General features: G+C 34.2%; 1 protein-coding gene across 6 annotated transcripts; it reads left to right on the plus strand.

The window, feature by feature from the left end:
• The first annotated feature begins 4,921 nt into the window (after positions 1-4,921).
• On the plus strand, positions 4,922-18,887 carry LOC123924151 (HIV Tat-specific factor 1 homolog). Of its 6 annotated transcripts, none has more exons than XM_045976965.1 (18): positions 4,922-5,142; positions 5,292-5,355; positions 8,972-9,052; positions 10,029-10,125; positions 10,808-10,888; positions 10,964-11,047; positions 11,193-11,330; positions 11,982-12,187; positions 13,628-13,861; positions 14,011-14,103; positions 14,184-14,222; positions 15,012-15,101; positions 15,182-15,293; positions 15,436-15,522; positions 16,251-16,327; positions 16,647-16,727; positions 17,698-17,789; positions 18,244-18,887. In XM_045976965.1, the coding sequence occupies exons 5-18, from the start codon at positions 10,846-10,848 to the stop codon at positions 18,365-18,367; spliced, it is 1,500 nt and encodes a 499-aa protein (XP_045832921.1). In that variant the 5' UTR covers positions 4,922-5,142; positions 5,292-5,355; positions 8,972-9,052; positions 10,029-10,125; positions 10,808-10,845; the 3' UTR covers positions 18,368-18,887. The 6 variants fall into 6 exon arrangements, with proteins under 6 accessions (XP_045832921.1, XP_045832929.1, XP_045832893.1 ...); XM_045976943.1 differs by having other exon boundaries at positions 4,923-5,142; positions 11,958-12,187; XM_045976973.1 differs by lacking the exon at positions 10,029-10,125.
• The last annotated feature ends 1,020 nt before the right edge of the window (positions 18,888-19,907 follow it).

Genomic DNA, 19,907 nt, shown 5'->3' on the forward strand with positions numbered 1-19,907 from the left:
ATTACTACTGTCATGCTTCGGTGATTTACTTTTTTATCCAATGTCTCTACTATTTCATCCTTATTCTGCCAAACAAACCGTTTTTTGTGTGTGTTGTTATGTATATGTGCTCTGGATGGAGACAATTTTAGTAGAAAGAACACTGATTATAGCTTAGAGGTGAAAACCATACTGTAAGTCTGACAATTTGGGCATATAAGGTTAGCTTGGTGAGTGGAGTGATAAGGATGTTGAGAGTTCGATCCGCACTCCCAACATAATATTGACAATTTAGGTATCTTGTGTCCATTGTACAAAATGACACTAGATCAAACCTACTGGTTTAGAAAAAATATTTTAATTTTTTTTTATAAATAATACTCCCTCCGTCCCAAAATATAAGGGAAAATTGGTCAACTAAAATTGATGTATTTAGTCCAAATTCTTAACCAAATTCATCAATTTTATTTGACCAATTTTCCCTTATATTTTGGGACGGAGGGAGTATATAATTTTATATGCATCCAAAATTCAAATGACTATGCAAGACCAATTCATTTCAATTTTGAAGAAGACAAACCATCACTCACCCAAAAAAATGATACTACTAGTTGGTGGAATTTTCTCCTCTTTTGTTGAGAACTTGCTGATTTTCCTCTGCTTGAAAGTTGAATCTAATATAATTGGTTGATGGTTTTCCATTTCATTTTATAAGCTGTTTGGCTTAGTATAGTCGCAATTGAAGGGGATATTATGGCTCTTGAACATGAAACAAGATATCTGGTTGGTAACTGTGGTGTGTCTATGAGTAGACAAGCTCTCAAGTTCAAATGAGTATCATTGGATGGAACTGTCGGGGAATAGGTCACCCGCGTATAGTTCCTGGTCTTAAGTACCTCGTCCGTGTGTATAAACCGGATGTCTTATTCTTAAGCGAAACTATATCCATATCTAGTAGAATGGAGGAATTGCGTTGTATGTTGGGTTTTGACTCTTGCATCTCTGTTGATCGTGAAGGTAGAGGGGGTGGATTAGCTCTTATGTGGCGGTCCTCTTTTCATTGTTCTGTCATTACTTATTCTTCGAATCATGTCGATGTGGAAGTGGAGGATAACATGAATGGTAATTGGAGGTTCACTGGCTTCTATGGTTTTCCCGGTAGTGGTAGAAGAAGGGATTCTTGGAATTTCTTGAGACAACTATCACAGAGCTCCAATCTCCCTTGGTGCATCCTTGGTGACTTTAATGACATTCTTTTACCGTCGGAGAAGAAAGGCAGGAATGACAGAGCTCCCTGGCTAATAAATGGTTTTCGATCCGCTGTTTTGGATTCAGGGTTAGTAGATATTCATATGGAAGGTTATCCCTTCACTTGGTTCAAGAGCCTTGGTACCTTTCGAGCAGTGGAGGAGAGGCTTGATAGAGCACTCGCCAATGACGCTTGGTTTCAAAAATTCCCTACTGCTATTCTAGAGAACTTGCCTGCTCCAGCCTCTGATCATTATCCCATTTTGTTAGTTCGTGAACCTGAAAATCGCATTAGTAGAATTCGTTCCCGTTTCAAGTTTGAGAATGCTTGGCTTGTTGATCCAGACTTCAGTGATTTTGTCTCTAATCGTTGGCTCTCTTATGGTGATCATCAAGTATTGAAGAAGCTGGATATGTGTGCGTCGGACCTTACAATTTGGAACAAGAATCATTTTCAGCGCCTCAGACGTGACATTGACACTTGCCGGAAGAAAATTGAACAGGTACGGAGTAAGGTGAATTCTGAAAATGTGAATTATTTTAATTCTTTGAGGCAGCGTATGTCTCAATTACTAGTCCAAGAAGATGCTTATTGGCGTCAGCGTGCGAAGACACATTGGTTACGTGATGGTGACTTGAATACAAAGTTCTTCCATGCGGCTGCAACGTCTAGGCGGAAAGTCAATCGTATTAACTCTTTGCTGGATTCATCAGGTAATCTGATCACAAATAATTCAGACTTGTGTGAGGTTGCTCGAGATTATTTTGTTGATATTTTTACCAAACAACATAGTACCATTGAGCCTGTTGTTAACATTATTGATGAATCTATTCTGTCTGAAGATAATACTTTATTGACTGAGCCTTTTACCTTAGAAGAGTTCAGAGAAGCTATGTTTTCTATGCATCCAGACAAATGTCCCGGACCTGATGGTTTTAATCCGGGGTTTTACCAGCACTTTTGGCACATTTGTGGGCAAGATATTTTCAATGAATGTTATATGTGGCTCACGACAGGTGTTTTTCCTTCAACACTGAATCTGACAAATATTGCTCTAATTCCTAAAGGAGATTCTCAACAATCTATGAAAGACTGGCGACCTATCTCTCTTTGTAATGTCATCTATAAATTAGTAGCAAAAGTTTTGGCAAACAGGTTGAAGTCTATTTTGAGCAAGTGCATTTCTAATAACCAGTCTGCTTTTGTTCCCGACCGTTCTATTTTAGATAATGCGATGGTAGCCATAGAAGTGGTGCATTATATGAAGACGAAGACAAAAGGTAAGATTGGTGAGGTGGCACTTAAACTTGATATCAGTAAAGCATATGACAGAATTGAGTGGGACTATTTATGTGGAGTTATGCAAAAGATGGGATTTTGTACTCAGTGGATTAAGTGGATTATGATGTGTGTAGAATCAGTTGATTATTCTGTTCTTGTGAATAATAATGTAGCAGGGCCTATCACACCGAGTAGAGGACTTCGACAAGGAGATCCGCTTTCCCCGTATCTTTTCATTATTTGTGCAGAAGGATTGTCAGCTCTGATTAGAAAGGCAGAGGCTCGAGGTGATATTCATGGCATCAAAATTTGTCGTAATGCGCCTATCATTTCTCATCTTTTATTTGCAGATGATTGTTTCTTATTTTTCCGAGCTAGTAGTAACGAAGCAGAGGCAATGAAAAACATTTTAGAAACTTATGAGGCAGCTTCTGGTCAAGCTATCAATTTTCAAAAATCTGAAATTTTCTGCAGCCGGAATGTGTTAGGAGGAGTCCGAGATTCTATTGCTAATTGTCTTGGGGTTCATGCTGTCCTCGGTACCGGTAAATACTTGGGGTTGTCATCCATGATTGGAAGAAGTAAAAAAGCTATCTTCAGCTTTATCAAGGATAGAGTGTGGAAGAAAATTAATTCCTGGAGTAGTAAAAGTTTGTCAAAAGCGGGGCGTGAAGTTCTTATCAAATCAGTCCTTCAGTCAATTCCAACTTATTTTATGAGTATTTTTACTATTCCTTCTTCCCTATGTGATGAAATTGAAAAAATGATGAACTCTTTTTGGTGGGGTCACTCAGGAGCTCGTAACAAAGGTATCCATTGGATGTCGTGGGATAAACTTTCCATGCATAAAAATGATGGCGGGATGGGTTTCAAAAACCTCACTGCTTTTAATCTAGCACTGTTGGGAAAACAAGGTTGGCGTATTATGTCAAATCCGGATATTTTGATTTATAAACTCTATAAAGCAAAATATTTTCCCGGTTGTGAGTTCTTTGAATCAAAGGTGGGTCACAATCCTAGTTTTGTCTGGAGGAGTATTTGTAACTCCAAATTTTTACTTAGAGCAGGTAGTCGATGGACGATTGGAAGTGGCAATAATATTCCACTACTTAATGAAAATTGGTTATTTGATGCATCGTCTTTACAGCTGCAGCAAACTGAAGTGTCTTTAGCAGGTCATTTAGTGGTGGCAGATGTGATTCTTCCTGATACAAAGGGTTGGAATCTTCCTCTTCTCACTACTCTACTTGATTCTAGTAGTATAGATAAAGTTTTACACACTCCTTTGTTCGATTCTGTGGTGGAGGAAAAATGTATTTGGCGCATGGAGAAAAACGGTGTGTACTCAGTTAGAAGTGCATATCGTTTGTGTGTGCAAGAACTATTAGATACATCCCATTTTAAGATGGACGACACTTGGAATTTGATTTGGAAGTTAAAAGCTCCGCCGCGAGTTAAAAATCTGTTATGGCGTATCTGTCGTCTGTGTGTCCCAACTCGTGTAAACCTTCGGAGTAGAGGTGTGAATTGCATAACTGTATGTTCTCTTTGCAATGATCATGATGAAGACAGCCGCCACGTTTTCTTTGATTGTCCGAGTAGCAGAAATGTTTGGAGTATGTGCAGTTTTGGAAATAAAATTATAGCAGCACTGCACAATAATTATGCAGCGTCAAATTTAATCTTTGATTTGCTGCAACAACTCTCTAATGAGGATGCTTCACTCATGGCATGTGTTATTTGGAGTATTTGGAAGCAAAGGAACAACCGTATTTGGAACAATGTGATTGACGCACAAAACTTTGTTTTTTCACGAGCTGCTGCCTTGATTAATGAATGGTGCGCTGTGCAGCAGGCTAGACCTGATGTGATGGGGCAGCGTACGACTACTGAGATTAAATGGACCAAGCCGGCCAATGGGCGAGTGAAATGTAATATTGATGCCTCGTTTTCATCGCATAATAATAGAGTTGGGATAGGTGTTTGTATTCGAGATGAGAAAGGCGCTTATGTGTTAGCGAAGCTTGATCAATTCTCACCAATTTGTGATGTTCGTGTCGGCGAAGCTCTTGGCTTCTTGTCAGCGCTATCTTGGGTTCATGAATTAAACTTAGGACCGGTGGATTTTGAACTTGACTCGAAGTTGGTGATAGATGGTTTCCATTCAAATAATCATGATGTTACCGAGTTTGGAGAAATCATCTCACATTGTAGAAGACTTTTTAAGGCTTTTTATGTTAACTCTAGTGTTGAGTTTATTAGGAGGCAAGCAAATGAGGTTGCTCATAGTTTAGCTAAAGTGGCCACATGTGTAGCTAGTCCCCAATTATTGGTTGACAAACCAAATTGTATTGAACACTTATTGATTAATGAAATGCTATGAACTCGTTGTTTTAAAAAAAAAAAAAAAACAGCTGCACAAGACAAGACGTACCAACACACTTCTACAAATAAAACCCATTTTTCGTTAAAAAAGAAAAGAAAAATTAAAACCCTAAAACAAGAAAACTCATCGATTTCACGAAATCAAAACCCTTCTTGCATCATAAACCAACTTAAATCGGAGTCACTTCAATTCAACTCAAAATCTCGCCGGAAAACGGAGCGGACTTCATCGTCGTCCGCCACAAACAGTGAGAAACTCCTCCACCATTTCATTTCATTTCAATTTCTATTTTTTTTTTTTTTTGAATTTACTGTCGCTGATAATCACTTCTGCAAAAGAGAATTGCTTCTGCACCTCGATTCCGTACTAACTGATTCATCTTGTTGTTCATTTCAGGAATTGTTTGTGAAATTTTGTTTAGATGGCAAATAATCCTCAACAACCTCCTTCTGGTATTCAGGTAACCTATTTCTTCATCAATTCTTATAATTTAATTCAATATAGTGTATCTTTGTAATTTCTTTTGCTTGATTATGAAATAATTGTGATAATGTTAACACTAAATTTTGATATTGGGATTAGCTAGTAGCTTACATTCTGAATATACAATCAATTTAATGGATGAACTATTACTCTTTCTTAATATTTGTTCCTAAGATATAGATAGTGTGTTAGCGGGGCATTTAATGCCGCTCAAAGTGACAGACGGACTAAATAAACAGATTGGAGAAGATGGATGAGGAATAGTTTAGGGACGGTTTAGTAGGTTTCTTTAAATTATAGGGTTCAATTTGGAGAGAGTGATAGTTTAGGGATCAAATTGACGATTTAATTTGCTGAATGTGGTAGCAAGTGTTATGGCATCATAATGTGTTATGCTAATTCAGTTCATTCTACTTCGGATTATGAACATTCATTTCTGTTATATAATCCGCTATGTATTCTGATGTGTATTTTGAATGACAATATTGGGATTTGGGATATGCACTATGTGATTAGATTTTTTTATTATGTTTTATACTTTTCATTATAAGTTATTAATTGCTAATTGCTACGTATACAAAATACATAAATGATTTGTTTGTGATTCTTATACATTATTGCTTGCCTGCCGCTTGATTTGTCTTCCATCTTTTGAACATACTTCCTCATCTTTATGAAACTAACTAGGGGTATAATATGAATAGTTGAATACCCAAACATGTATGACTCTTCTTGCAAAAGTCTCAATATATATATGATAAAATCTCCATGCTAGCTAGTATCTATATATACTTACTATGTCTATGGTTTCTTAATTTTATGAACGTATATGTTTATTATTGGAATTCTTTGAGTCACATAGCATAATAACCTCCCTAATTATATTTATTGACCTTACAAATATTTAAAATTAACATCCAATAAGAATCATCTAATTTAATGAAAAATAAAAAGAGAATACGAATTGGACTCAAATAAGTTAATAATAAGTTTTTTTTTTCTTTACGGTAAACTAAAAATCGAACCCAGAACCTATTACATACTACCCAAATCCACGCACCAAATTTAATAATAAGTTTCGACGGAAACACGTTGAAATGACATGGAAGTATAGAACGGTAGATCCCTTCTATCTCATCTCTTACTTTCTCTCTCTTAATTTGATTTGCTTCGTTCCCAAATTCTCAAACACAATCTCTATCTTCTTCTTCTTCTTCTTCTTCTTCTTCTTCTTCTTCTTCTTCTTCGATCATAGGTATATAATAATCATTTTAATATTACTTCTGCTAACTTCATTTCTTTTTTTCCTCATTTTCGCTCTTCAATTTTACATTTATTATTATTGTTTTCTTCATCATCATTATCGAAATGTGTTCCGTGTTTCATACCCCCAAATTTCATTCATTAATTTTCACTTTACATTGCAAACTTCTCTCAACTCGATTTTACTTTTTTAATTCATTATTGTCTGTTATTATATTATTGTATAATTTAGTTCCCTAACTTATTTTGAGTAATAATAATGTGAATAAGTAAAGTAGTTGGATTGGTTGGTTGATTTTATGTAACTGTTTGGGTGTAAATTCATAGTGTATGTATGTAACAATATTAACACATAGTATCGTATCTATGAACCACGAGTACTCCTAAAATGATGAAGTATTTGTACCAATATGTTGCCGGTATATCTATGCCCATATTTGATTGGTTGATTCATGGTGGTGAATACGGTAAAAATTTGTGGGCGGTGGGAAACTAGCGAAAAATATTTTGATTTTTTATTGCATTTCAATTCTCTCTTGATTTTGATGAAATAGTAGAGACATTGGATAAAAAAGTAAATCACCGAAGCATGACAGTAGTAATTCATTTTTTTATATTTTAAATTAATGTACTCGTTTCTTTAAAATTTGCCGTATTTCATACTCGTACCTGTACCTATACTTATGCAGCATTGCATACTTCCTTATTCTGCCAAACAAACCGTTTTTTGTGTGTGTTGTTATGTATATGTGCTCTGGATGGAGACAATTTTAGTAGAAAGAGCACTGATTATAGCTTAGAGGTGAAAACCATACTGTAAGTCTGACAATTTGGGCATATAAGGTTAGCTTGGTGAGTGGGGTGAGGAGTTAAAGAGTGGAGTGATAAGGATGTTGAGAGTTCGATCCGCACTCCCAACATAATACTGACAATTTAGGTATCTTGTGTCCATTGTACAAAATGACGAGGAGATAGATAATGATATTTACTATGGGATTCAAGTAGAGTGTATGCGATCATGAGATGAATGAATGCATCTAGTGTAACTTGTGACAGAAACAGTGTTGTCAAATATTGACCATGGCAGATATTGGTGACAGATTTTTGGAAAACCGATATGGCTATTTTGTAAACCATGAAAGTGCCACGGCGCCATATGTTGGATCTCTTCCATAGTCCACCATCGATAACATTGGATAGAAAGTATCAGGCCCCATTTGGCCATACTTATTTTCTACTTTTCTACTTCTCCTTAAAAGAAATAGAGAAGTAGAAAATTGTATATGACCCTATTTCTCCTTAGAATTAGAGAAATAAAGTGAAGAAGTAGAAAATAAGGAGAAGTTGGGTCAAACACAATTTTTTACCTCTTTACTACTTTTAAGGAGAAGAAAAAAAGTAAAAAAAAAAAAGTTGGGCCAAACAGACATTCAGGTTCAGATGCAAAATTTGCAATGTTATATTGGACTGAATATTCGCAATAAAATGTCAACAACAGCGTATGCTAAGTGTTGTAGAGATAGAACATTATGATGAATGATTGGTCACACGAGGCAGTGTAGGATTAGAAATGAAAGCATTAACGAGTAAGTTGGGGTAGCATCCGTTGTGGAAAACATGGTAAAGTCTTGTCTTAGGTTGTTTGATCATGTACCGAGAAGGCATATAGAAGCTTCAGTTAGGAGAGTAGACAAGATAGAGGATAGTTCGATAATTTGAGGTAGAGGGAGATCACATTAGCCAAACCATTAAAAGAGGTTTGGATTTAAATGGTCTATTTTTCGATATGATTGTAATAAGATACTAGTGTCATTTGATCCACATAGCTGACCTTAATGAGAAGAAAGACTTCCTATTGCTATAGTCGTAATGTGCGTTTGTTTTGCTGGACATGTAATTTTCTTGTTCTTGATTCTGATAATATCTTCCGTAACTATGCCGCCGTCCTAAGGTTATTTGGCTATTTGATGTTAAAGGTTGCTACATCCTTTTTAGTCTGTTGAGCTAAATTTTATTATGAGGATCAAAGATCTCTTTCTTGTCCAATTTCAAGCCCAAAGGGATTTCGTGTCCAGGGATTTGCCGGAAAGAAAACCGTTTGAGGTGCTTTACACCAGTATCGTAAACTTTTGTGCTATTTGGCTCGTGACACAATTTATGTTAGCTACATGGATTACTGATAACATAGAAATCATCTTCGTTGAATCTTGATATCATCTTGCATTTGGTTATATATATGGGTCTACTTGATACTTCATATTTAATGCTTAAAATTTTACCCTTTTTTATTTATTGGCAATAATGATTCGATACATTTTACATATTAACAGGGTTTGATATTATAAAGACTGAGTAGAAGCGTAAAGTTGGAGTTCAAGGGACCGAGGGAACAAGGAGAGAAGTTGTTTAAGGTATTTACATATTTTGATTGTACCGCCTGCAGAACTTTATAACTCACAAGTCACAGCTGTGTTCGTCAACAAATATTGTTGCACCCTTTAGAGATCTATAAAAATAACTGTCACAAATGATTTAGCACCCTTTAGAAATTCACCTCAAGAATTATAAAACTCACAAGTCACAGTTGTGTTTTCCAACAAATATTTTTCAGTGGTCACCTTACTCTGGACAATTTATTCATGCATAAATCTCATCAACAAGTTTAGTATTCGATACTTTTGTCTTTGTTATGCTAGGAGAATACATATCAATATATGCTTCTTTTTAAAAATATTTTGATCAAACCTTTTCGCCTTTGTTCCCCTTTTTTCCTTCCCATATGCCAACTCCAATGTGGAAAGGCACACAAGGAACCCAAAGGTGCTACTAAGTCATCCTGTAACATGTTATGGTGTTATCCGTATGACAAGGAGAAAATGGTAACACTGAAAGTAATCGTATCTTTCTCATCCATAATATGATATATATTTTTCATCACAAATAATTCAAAAAGGGCACTAAATTTTGGTTTCATTCACCTGTCATAAATTATGGTACAGTTCAATTGTCATCAGGTGAGTCACATTTTGGCATTAAGGGATAATTTTGTCTATGATTTTGATATTGTAAGCTTAGTCATCCTCTATCCGCTTGTTAGTCATGTTGCTAGATCTGTAGTTTATTGGTGACAATTGTAACAATTTATAGAAATGTATTTTCATGGCAGAATTATCTTTGAGTTGATTCTCACTAGCACAGCATTCCTTTTTCTCCAGAAACAATATGGAAAATTATATGGAATTATTTTGCCATCAGGAATGCACACTAGCTTTAATAAAACTCATAGAATAAACAGCACCTTTGCAAATGCTTCTTCTATTCCTCTTTCCCTTCTGCTTATAATACTTCAATTAACTAAGGTTGTATATTGAAAACTGATGCTTTTAGGTACCCTACAAAATTTTGGTTCATTCGGACTGAAGTCTGAATTTTGATGGTGGATGCAGTTCTGTGCACTAGAAACAGTCAACTGTTGCTTCATAAGGTATATATCATATATATCTTAAGATTTTTAATGGAAATACAATGTCACTAATTTACTACGAAGAAAAGACACAAACATGGACACTGACACGTTAATAATTTGAGAAAATGACATAATTTAGTGTAATCATAAGTGTCGGTGTCGGTGTCTGACACCAACGCGCGTCCGACACCAGGACATGGCTAATCTGAGGAGTGTCTGTGCTTCATAGCTAATTTACCTGTTTTGTTTTCCAGATTTCGTTCTTAGCTTTTGTTCCTTTGTTTCTGATCCTTGTTCACATCTTAGGTGACATTCTAGTATTGGAGAGCCAGAATCCATTATGAGTTTTTATTGTTGATTTGTATCTACGCACTGGCAACCCTTGGGACTCACAGATGGCTTTTAATAATGAAGAAGAGAATACTGAGGATTACCTGTTTAAAATTGTTTTAATCGGTGATTCAGCTGTTGGGAAATCAAATTTACTTGCTAGATTTGCTAGGGATGAATTTTATCCTAATTCAAAGTCAACTATAGGAGTAAATAAAAATTCATAATTTTTTAATATAACATGGATTATTATTTATGCGTATAAAAAAACTATTTTTCCTTTTATTTCCCAACTCAAATTTTATGCTCTCTCTAGAAACTACTACGGTCTTTCGTTTGTACCATAACCTCATTTGTGTTGCCATTGTAGAAACCACAAACAAACTCAGAAACCGTTCCAATAAATCAATGAATTCTGAAAATGGCACCGATCAACCGCAACCTACTTCCGGTACACGCTCGGTAACTTCTCTCTCTTCTTCTCTCATCTTTATTCCGCAAACTAACCACCGAGCTCATTACGCAGGTGAAAATCTCACAGAACTTGGTTGGTATGTTCTCGGAGAAAATCAACAACAAGTTGGTCCTTACGTCTTCTCAGAGGTGCGCGGTGAGTTCACTTCTCCGATTCTAACCCACAAAATGCTTCTGTTGTTTTGTCTATTTTGTGATTTTGCTGTTCATAGTAGTGAAAATTGAAATTGATTTTGTGTTGAAAATTAAAACTATTTTTACTTTGGTAATTTGCATTGTAGAGCATTTTTTAAATGGATATCTGTCAGAAAATACACTTTTGTGGTCTGAAGGAAGAACTGATTGGAAGCCTTTGTCTTCAATTTCTGAATTGTGGGATCAAATTAACCCTCAAAGACATGATTTTTCTTCAACTGCAGGTATAAATTTTGTTGAGTTTAATTTTTATACACTGTCAGTAAAATGTTTTACACTGTCAACATATCACATATGAAGCACGGACACTCCTCGGATTAGACGTGTCTGGGTGTCGGACAGTCATTTTCTCAAATTATTGTCGGTGTCGACGTGTCAGTGTCAGTGGCCGTGTCATGTCCGGTGTCCAGGGTTCATATATAACCATCCATGTGTGTGACTTTAGAATTAGTTATGATGAAAATCAAATGTTTTTATTGATCCACATTGTAAAAATTCTTTACACTAATGGTGCATATGAATTAAATTCTAAGGGTATGTTTGGGAGGGGAGGGTTTTGGAGGGCTAAGTCTATATTTTAAAATATATTTGATTTGATATTTTTAAAAAAATTCAAAGAACATGATAAATGATCTTATAATATTTCAATCACACTTCATTGATTTTAGAAAACATTTTATAGTCTCTGTAATTTAAAAGGAAAAAGTAAGCCCTCCCCTCCAAAAACCCTTTATCCAAACATACACTAACTATTTTTTTACTTCTATTGTTTTTTTCTAATTGATTTGCTTTAGGATTTTTCATCGTTATTATTAATTGTGGACTTGGATACAACATGACCGGTTATGTAGTGTCTGCTGATGCTGATGATGTAGATGAGTTTGAAAAATGGCAAAAGGAGATTAAGGAGGCAGAGGCACAAGTCGAAGCTTCAGAATTTGGGTCCTTTTCTGGTGATGTTGGTGTAGCAGGGGAAGAATCTGAGAGACCTTCGACACCGCCTGATGGTGAAGAAGAATTTACCGATGATGATGGGACTAAGTATAAGTGGGACAGGAATATTAGGGCTTGGGTTCCTCAGGTTGGTACACGATCTTTACATTATTGCTATTATGATAATTTTTCAATCTTTTACTCCTTGCAATTAATGATGTTCTTTGTTGTATTATGATTAAAATGACTAAATGTTGATGGATTTCGGGTTAGGTTTAATCATGTCGTTAAACTTAAAGTTTTAACTATTATTCTCAAAGCTTGGTCCTTGGTACATGTTATGGATACTATTGTGGATGTACTAACAACGTTGATATCATAAAGACCTATCTCGACATTGGCTTTGAAATGATAGGGTATTGTTGTTTTAGATTTTGCATAGGTAATAGGCATTTGAGTTCCAAGAATCAAACAGAGCTGTAATACTAATAGTTCATGTTTGGAATCTTGTCAAATTGGTTCTTTACACTCTGTAAAGCACACACAGTTCACTTGGCAGAATCAAAATAAAAAAAATGAAGCTTCTGCCTTGTTGATGGGAATTATGTTATCTCATGCTATTCATTTTTTTCTGCAGTTTTTGGTGATATTTCTCTTCACAAGCTGTTTTGCTTAAGAATATTACAACATGTATACATTTCCAAAATGATTCTTAAAAAATCTAAATCAAACAGACATTGTTATAAGGGGTTAATAGAAGTCTGAAACAATTTTTTAAGGAAATGTATCCATATGAAAGTATTTATTTTTCCTATCAACTTTATAACTAAAGCTTTGATGGATAAAATAAGAAGCACTTATTCAGAAAATAGATCGGTTGTTGCTTATATTGACCCCGAGTAGTAAATAATTATAGATGCAGTTGCCGTTCTTTTTTTTTAGTCTATTTAATGCTTAATTCCTGTATGTTGTGTCTGCTGTTCATAATGCAAGAGGCAGTTAGGCATGGTATTTCCATGGCTCCTGTTGGGTACTAATATAGACCCTGAAGATAATACTTTCTTGGAAACAACCTCCCTATACGTGCACAGATACATTTTTCTGAAGTTTAAATTGTTTGTTTTTAATATGTAAACCTGTTTTGAGTTGTGTGCAGTGCTAATCTAAATATATAGTCTAAAAGACAGAATCAAGCTGCAGAGCTTCTGTTCTGGATACTCTTTAGTCGTTTATTTCTTTTTTATCTTGCTTGTGCTAGATGTATTTTATTTCTTGTGATTAATTGGATACTCTTTAGTTGTTTATTTCTTTTTTATCTGGCTTGTGCTAGTACTCAATGTTTTCATTTTATTTTATATAGTCTATATACAACTCAAAATGTTTCCTTTTGAAGTTTGAACCTCGTGGCCCATTATGTTTAATTGTGTCTGCTTGTATCCATAGAGTTATGATCTGTATCAATCTCAACCGCCTAGGTTTTATTTTTTGGTCCATTGAAACCAAGGTTGTTTATTCTTTAAATGTATTTCTAGTTAAGCTGTTTTTATTTTTTCCTTTGGGTGGGATTAATGAAGTTGTTATGTCATAGGAGGAGTGCACGGCTGGCAGCGCTTTGCCTTATGGGGTTGAAGAGATGACCTTCTTGAAAGAGGAGGAAGTTTTTCCGATAGTAACTGATTCCGATGCCTCTAAAATTGTTGAAGATAGTTCAGAATTGAGTGTTCCTGCAACTTCCCTGAAGCAAGAAATAAATGAAGCAAATAATACCAGTGTGTTAGCCGATGGAAAGAGGAAACTTTCAGATAAACCAGAAGAAAAGAAGGTGTGCATTATCTGTTTATCTTGTTCATCTTACTTATATAACTGGTGTCACCCTACTTAAAATTTTTCTTATCTTTGTTGCTTTCACTTAGAAATGAGTACCTCTTTTGGGGAAAAACTGACATCCCTATTGACCTCATTCTGTTCCAGGAAGCTAATAAACCTCCTGACAGTTGGTTTGAATTAAAGGTTAATACACATGTTTATGTCACTGGGTTGCCTGAGGATGTTACTGTTGATGAAGTAAGCATTAACTTTTGTCTCACTTTACCTGAAAGTACTTATCTTCCTTGCAAAAACTAACATGGGCAAAAATATTGTAGGTTGTGGAAACATTTTCCAAGTATGGAATTATAAAAGAGGTACCTTTTTATTCCTATATTCTCTATTGAATTGTAAAATTAAGAATTATAGTTCATCAATAGGTATATATTGGTTTTTCGTGTTTAGGATTATCGTCCAAGTATCTGTTTTACCCCCTCTGTCTCATAAAAAGTGTCGCATACGTTTTTTGTCTCGAAATAATCATCACTTTAGAATATCAATGCAACATTTATTATTTTTTCATACTAATATACCCTCATTTATTGAATTTCACTCCACTGACTACAATTAATAAGGGTTTTTTAGTAAATGATACCAATTTTACCATTGAGTTCAACTAGTAATCATTTCCTTAAGAATTGTACACAACCCAAATGTGAGATTTAATCTAAGACTGGGGGAGTATTTAATTAAGGAAAACACAGCCGGCACTGTAAAATATATTGCCAAAAGTATGGATTAACATTTCTACATATGAAAACAAAGTACATTGCATATGCATATTATAATGTTTATCCTTTTAAATGCTTTCATGTGCTTTTTTTTATGATAAGCTGTATATTTTTTATGAGAGTTTGGAGAGCCTCTTCCCTTTTTTGGGCACATGTGCTCACCAATACACTGAGAAAAAATTAATAACACAAGGCCAAACAACTCTTTAGAACTAGGTCTTACCAAAAGTGCCATGCAAAAGTTTGTTATTTCAAAAATGTTCATTACAAGGTGATAATCTGTGAATGTTCTTGAAAATACCAGACTTTTGAGGTTTTGGTAGCTCATCTCAAGCTTCATACGAATTGCATGATTGAATTGACTGTTTGAAACAGGATCCAGAAACCAAAAAGCCCCGTGTCAAGCTCTATGTTGATAAAGAGACAGGGAAAAAAAAGGGAGATGCTCTAGTTACATATCTTAAGGTAATTCTTTCTCTAGTTTTGCCTGTGATATATAGCTTTGAATTTGTCAGGGTTTCCAATTTTATGTTTGTGTACATCAGGAACCATCAGTGGCTCTAGCAATCCAACTTTTGGATGGTGCGCTTTTTCGGCCTGGCGATAAGACTCATGAGATTCCAATGTCTGTCTCCCTGGCTAAATTTCAGCAGAAAGGTAGGCTTTACTTAATTTTTTATACTTCATTATCAGTGATTTTATAATTGTACTCGGCTATGGTAAATCCACATATCAAATTGATAGTTTAGTTATTTATCACTCCTGCTAGTGTTTGATGGAGCTTTCTTTAAATATGCAGGAGAGAAGTTTGTCTCCAAACAAGTGGACAAAGACAATAGAAAGAAAAAGAGATCAAAAAAGTTGGAAGAGAAAATGCTTGGATGGGGTATGCTTGGTTGCCAGCTTTATTCAAGTTGATCTTTCAGAAAATTGATTGATTGCTAATTCATCTAAATTTTATTTTTAGCCTAATTCCCCCTTTTCATTTTATATAGATTTAGCTTCTAGTAAATATGTTCCAATTTACCAGATGGTTTAAATGGACCAATACTTTCACCCATGTCTCCTGGAGTTCACTAAGTTCCTTTTGGAGCTAATTAATTAATCTTATTGAAGTTTATATATCTTAGAGCTAACTTGGATAAACTTTTCATTAAACACTAATAGGAGAAGAAAAATTGACATGTTCTTGTAATGACTACAAGTCTTCTAACTATTAGCGTCTCACATACCTCTATATCCGCTTTTGCATCTCAGCTTTTAAAGAAGAATACCCCATTTAACTTCTTTATAAGTAGCTTTAAATTTATAAATGTTTCATAAGTTAGGAAACAAATATTCATCTCGATTGAGAAACTTCCGTAAGCTAAAAGCTAATTCATACTGGGCCTTGTTCTTTGAATAGTAGAGATTGAAATTTGAGTTTTGTATAAAAAGATCTGTGCTAGAATCTATCTGTGTTTTCCAGTTTACTTCTGATGATTGTGAAGCATGAAAGCTTGCTGTGGTTACATCTTAGAAATCTTTTGATCTCAGTTGTATGTGCAGTTTAGAGTTTTTGGCTGATTTGGGTTTTCTGGTTCATTTGAATGTGATTTTCATTGAATTGCACAGGTGGTCGTGATGATTCAAAAGTTTCAATTCCAACAACTGTTGTCCTTCGCTATATGTTCACTCTTGCTGAAATGAGGGTTGGTTTACTTAATTTTTCTTGTATCCTAGACACAATTATCACACTAGTACATTGCTGCACATTTGACCATAGCTGCTCATCATTTTGGATATTGTTATATAGATTATTTTAGTCTTGTAGAAACAAAATATATATATATATATATATATATATATATATATATATATATATATGCATTGATATTTCACTATTAACAATTATACTAGGATTTCCTACTTCTCACATTACAGTCAATTTCAGTTTGCTCTCTCAGGGTTGCTATTTGTTGGTGCAATTTCTGATATTATACACTTTCTGATGTTGCCTAATCTGTTCAGGCTGATGAAAATTTGCGCTCAGAATTAGAGGAAGATGTTAAAGAGGAATGCTCAAAGCTTGGACCTATAGACGGAGTCAAGGTAATCAACTTTTATGCCTTGAAAGAATAATGTAATGGATACTTCTTTAAAATAAGATTAGATCCATGTAAATAGCTAGGATCCATGCAAATAAGAATATCATATCTTACTTTTCGACTTTAACTTTAGTTATTGGCTTTTTATTAATTTTGAAATTCCAAGTAATATATCCAAGTCATATTATATCATATCTCATCTTTTCGACTTTAACTTTACTTATTGGCTTTTTGCCACCTAAAATTCAGTTTTATACAACATTGCTGGTCTCATAATTGTGCAATAAAATTTTCCTTTAAACTGAGGTATTTTACTATCTGATAGCACACCCAAATTATTCCTCTATCCAACCTACTCGGTAAGAGCAATACCATCATTATTCTGAAAAATTGTTTCTTCCACTTCTCCATTGGTATAATGAGCTTTCATTTCTATCTTCATGTTGTTGCCCACATAACCCTCTGCCGTGCTAGGGGAAGGGAAACTAGAAGGTCTCAGTAATGTCCTCAAACCTTACTTTAGATCCATGTAATATGATGCATGGACATTCTTATACCATTAGTGAGTGTATATTCGGCACAAGTTCATTTCGGTAAAGCATGACAATGAGCTGATTCTGTACAAAATGCAAGCCTTTGCTATTAAATGAAAGTATTTGCTACTTCACCCCTTAAAATTATGTGTCTTCTGGTATATTTTACTTTTTGGATGTACTTCACGAGTTTATATAGTTTTGTTGATGATTTTTACTTAAATTGTATTTTTCATCTGGATCTTTTGCTTGATTATTTGTACTTACATATTTTTTATTTTTATATTTTTTATATAGCACAACTCCTGTACCCATATCCTGTTTTCAGGAATTTTGTTGTACCCATACCTGTACCAATGACAGTGCTACTATTTTTTGTACTCATCTGTGTAACATATTGTATTTGACTTTTAATTTTGCCTCTTTCAATGATTCTTGCAGGTATGTGAGAACCACCCTCAGGGTGTTGTTTTGGTTAAATTCAAGGATAGGAAGGGTGCTCATGCATGCATAGAATTGATGAATGGAAGATGGTAATTAAATCCTTGAAAGTTTATCTTTTTTTTTTCCTGTGCACTTTCGCTGTGATTTTTATGCTTTAACAAGTTACCTTGTCATATAAGTAGAATAGCCTACCTAGGCATGATTGATTTCTTTTGATGGCCATCTCTAGATCTTGTTTATTAAGCAACCAGTTAGGTTACTATTAAAATAGAACCCTAGCTTGTTTTGTTGACCAACTTTGGATATGCAAGACCTGTGAGCTTTTTTGAGGGTCATGCATTAATATCATAGACAAACTCTTCTTACTGTTGATACGGTGTTAAAATGAATATTGGAATTTAAAATTTACTGAAAATGTAGAAGAATTGCTTCAATTTTTAAATGCTTTCACTTTTCATTTTCACTTCATATTCAATTTTTATCTGCTTTTACCTTTGGTTTGGTTATTAACTTTTGTCATACCTTTCCTGATATATTTACCAGGTTTGGTGGCAGACAGATACATGCCAGTGAAGATGATGGTTTAATTAACCATGCCACAGTCCGGGATCTAGAAGAAGATGCTAAGCAATTGGAGAAATTCGGTGAGGAACTTGAAGGTGAATGAGTTAATGAGAATTGTATTGAACCAGTTTCACAGTTCCTAATAAGTCCAGGCCTTGAAATATTGCAAGAAGCCAAAGCTTGTAGATTACTATGTCAATGTCCGCACTTTTTGAAGTTTTGCAACTTGCAATGATATATAAGTTATCTTGTATCATTGAAAAAGAAAAAGCAAATGAAAGTAGGAAATAACTTACTAATTTAGCTACCACATCTTTTTTTTGTGACGTTTGGTAGGCGCAGCATCCAAATCATGCATACTGTGACACATGACAATGTAGTTAGATTTGTACTGTTTGATTAATTTATTAAGTTATTTTAGCTGCATGGTACTATAACATACTGAAAGAGTTGTTGCATTAGATTGTGTTATATTGTTGCATTGCATTGGACGATGTTAGTTGTTAGCAAAGAAGTTGCAACTTGCCATGGAGCATTTGCCGCGTGGCGATTCACCCTGTGATGTTAGATTGGTATTGATATGAGAAATAGATTCTCTGCAGTTTCAAATTTTGATCATCTGATGAAAATGAGTTGTGTTTAAAAGCTTATTTGTTGAAAATTGAATGAACCATATCCATGTGATCTTCATTGGACAGTTGAGGACAGAAGATTGTGCAACTGCAGATAGTTTGGGACCATTGATTTAATGACTGCAGTAAATTTTATAATTATCTTTTTGCACTAATATAAAATATAAACATATTAGATAAGAAAATGATTTATTTAGATGAATCCATTCTATGAAGCAGAGAAGATCCTATAAAGCATGGTTAATTCAAGTATGTTATCTAGTTCTACTAGACAAGTTCTAAAGCACTAGATGATCTTATCTTTATCAATGACAAACACACTGTGTGTTATACTTAATGCCATCATACAGTAAGTAACTCAGTAAGCACTAAATTATACTTAAATTAAATGCAATTACGAAACCTTTTTTTTTTTTGTTGATAAGAACAGTTACGAAACATAGTAACTCAATAAGGGTCAATAAATGCAGTTAATAAACCATTACGAAAGAGGAATGAATCAGTAATGTTACCTTTAAGGTGGATAGTTTCCCTACTTATTATTGACCCTTTTAAAAAAAAAGCTTAAATGCAGTTTTGGTATTCAAGTTTCACAATTACATGATTTTAGCCCCAAGTTTCAATTGTTTGAATTTAATCTCCTAAGTTTCACAATTCTTAATTGTGACTCCAAATTTTAATTGTTCGATTTTGACACCTCACATTAAACCCTTTTTTGCATTTTCTAGTCCTCGTTTACTTTTTGATTGAAAAAATATTTTATAAATAAATAAATAAATAAATGAAATGTGTTTTTTTAAAAAAATTTAAAAAAACTTTTCTTTAAGAAAGTTTATAAAATAAATAATTTTTAAAAAATAGTTCATAAAAATTTATAAACTATTTTTAAAAAATACATTTTTTCATTTATTTTAAAAGATCTTTTTTTATTTTTTTTTACTTTTTAAATTTTAAAATGTCGCATAATCCATCTTTAGTCAAAAAAATGATCGGGGACTCAAATGCAAAGGG

This window comes from Trifolium pratense, linkage group LG1 (assembly GCF_020283565.1).
Source record: "Trifolium pratense cultivar HEN17-A07 linkage group LG1, ARS_RC_1.1, whole genome shotgun sequence".
Lineage (NCBI taxonomy): Eukaryota > Viridiplantae > Streptophyta > Magnoliopsida > Fabales > Fabaceae > Trifolium > Trifolium pratense.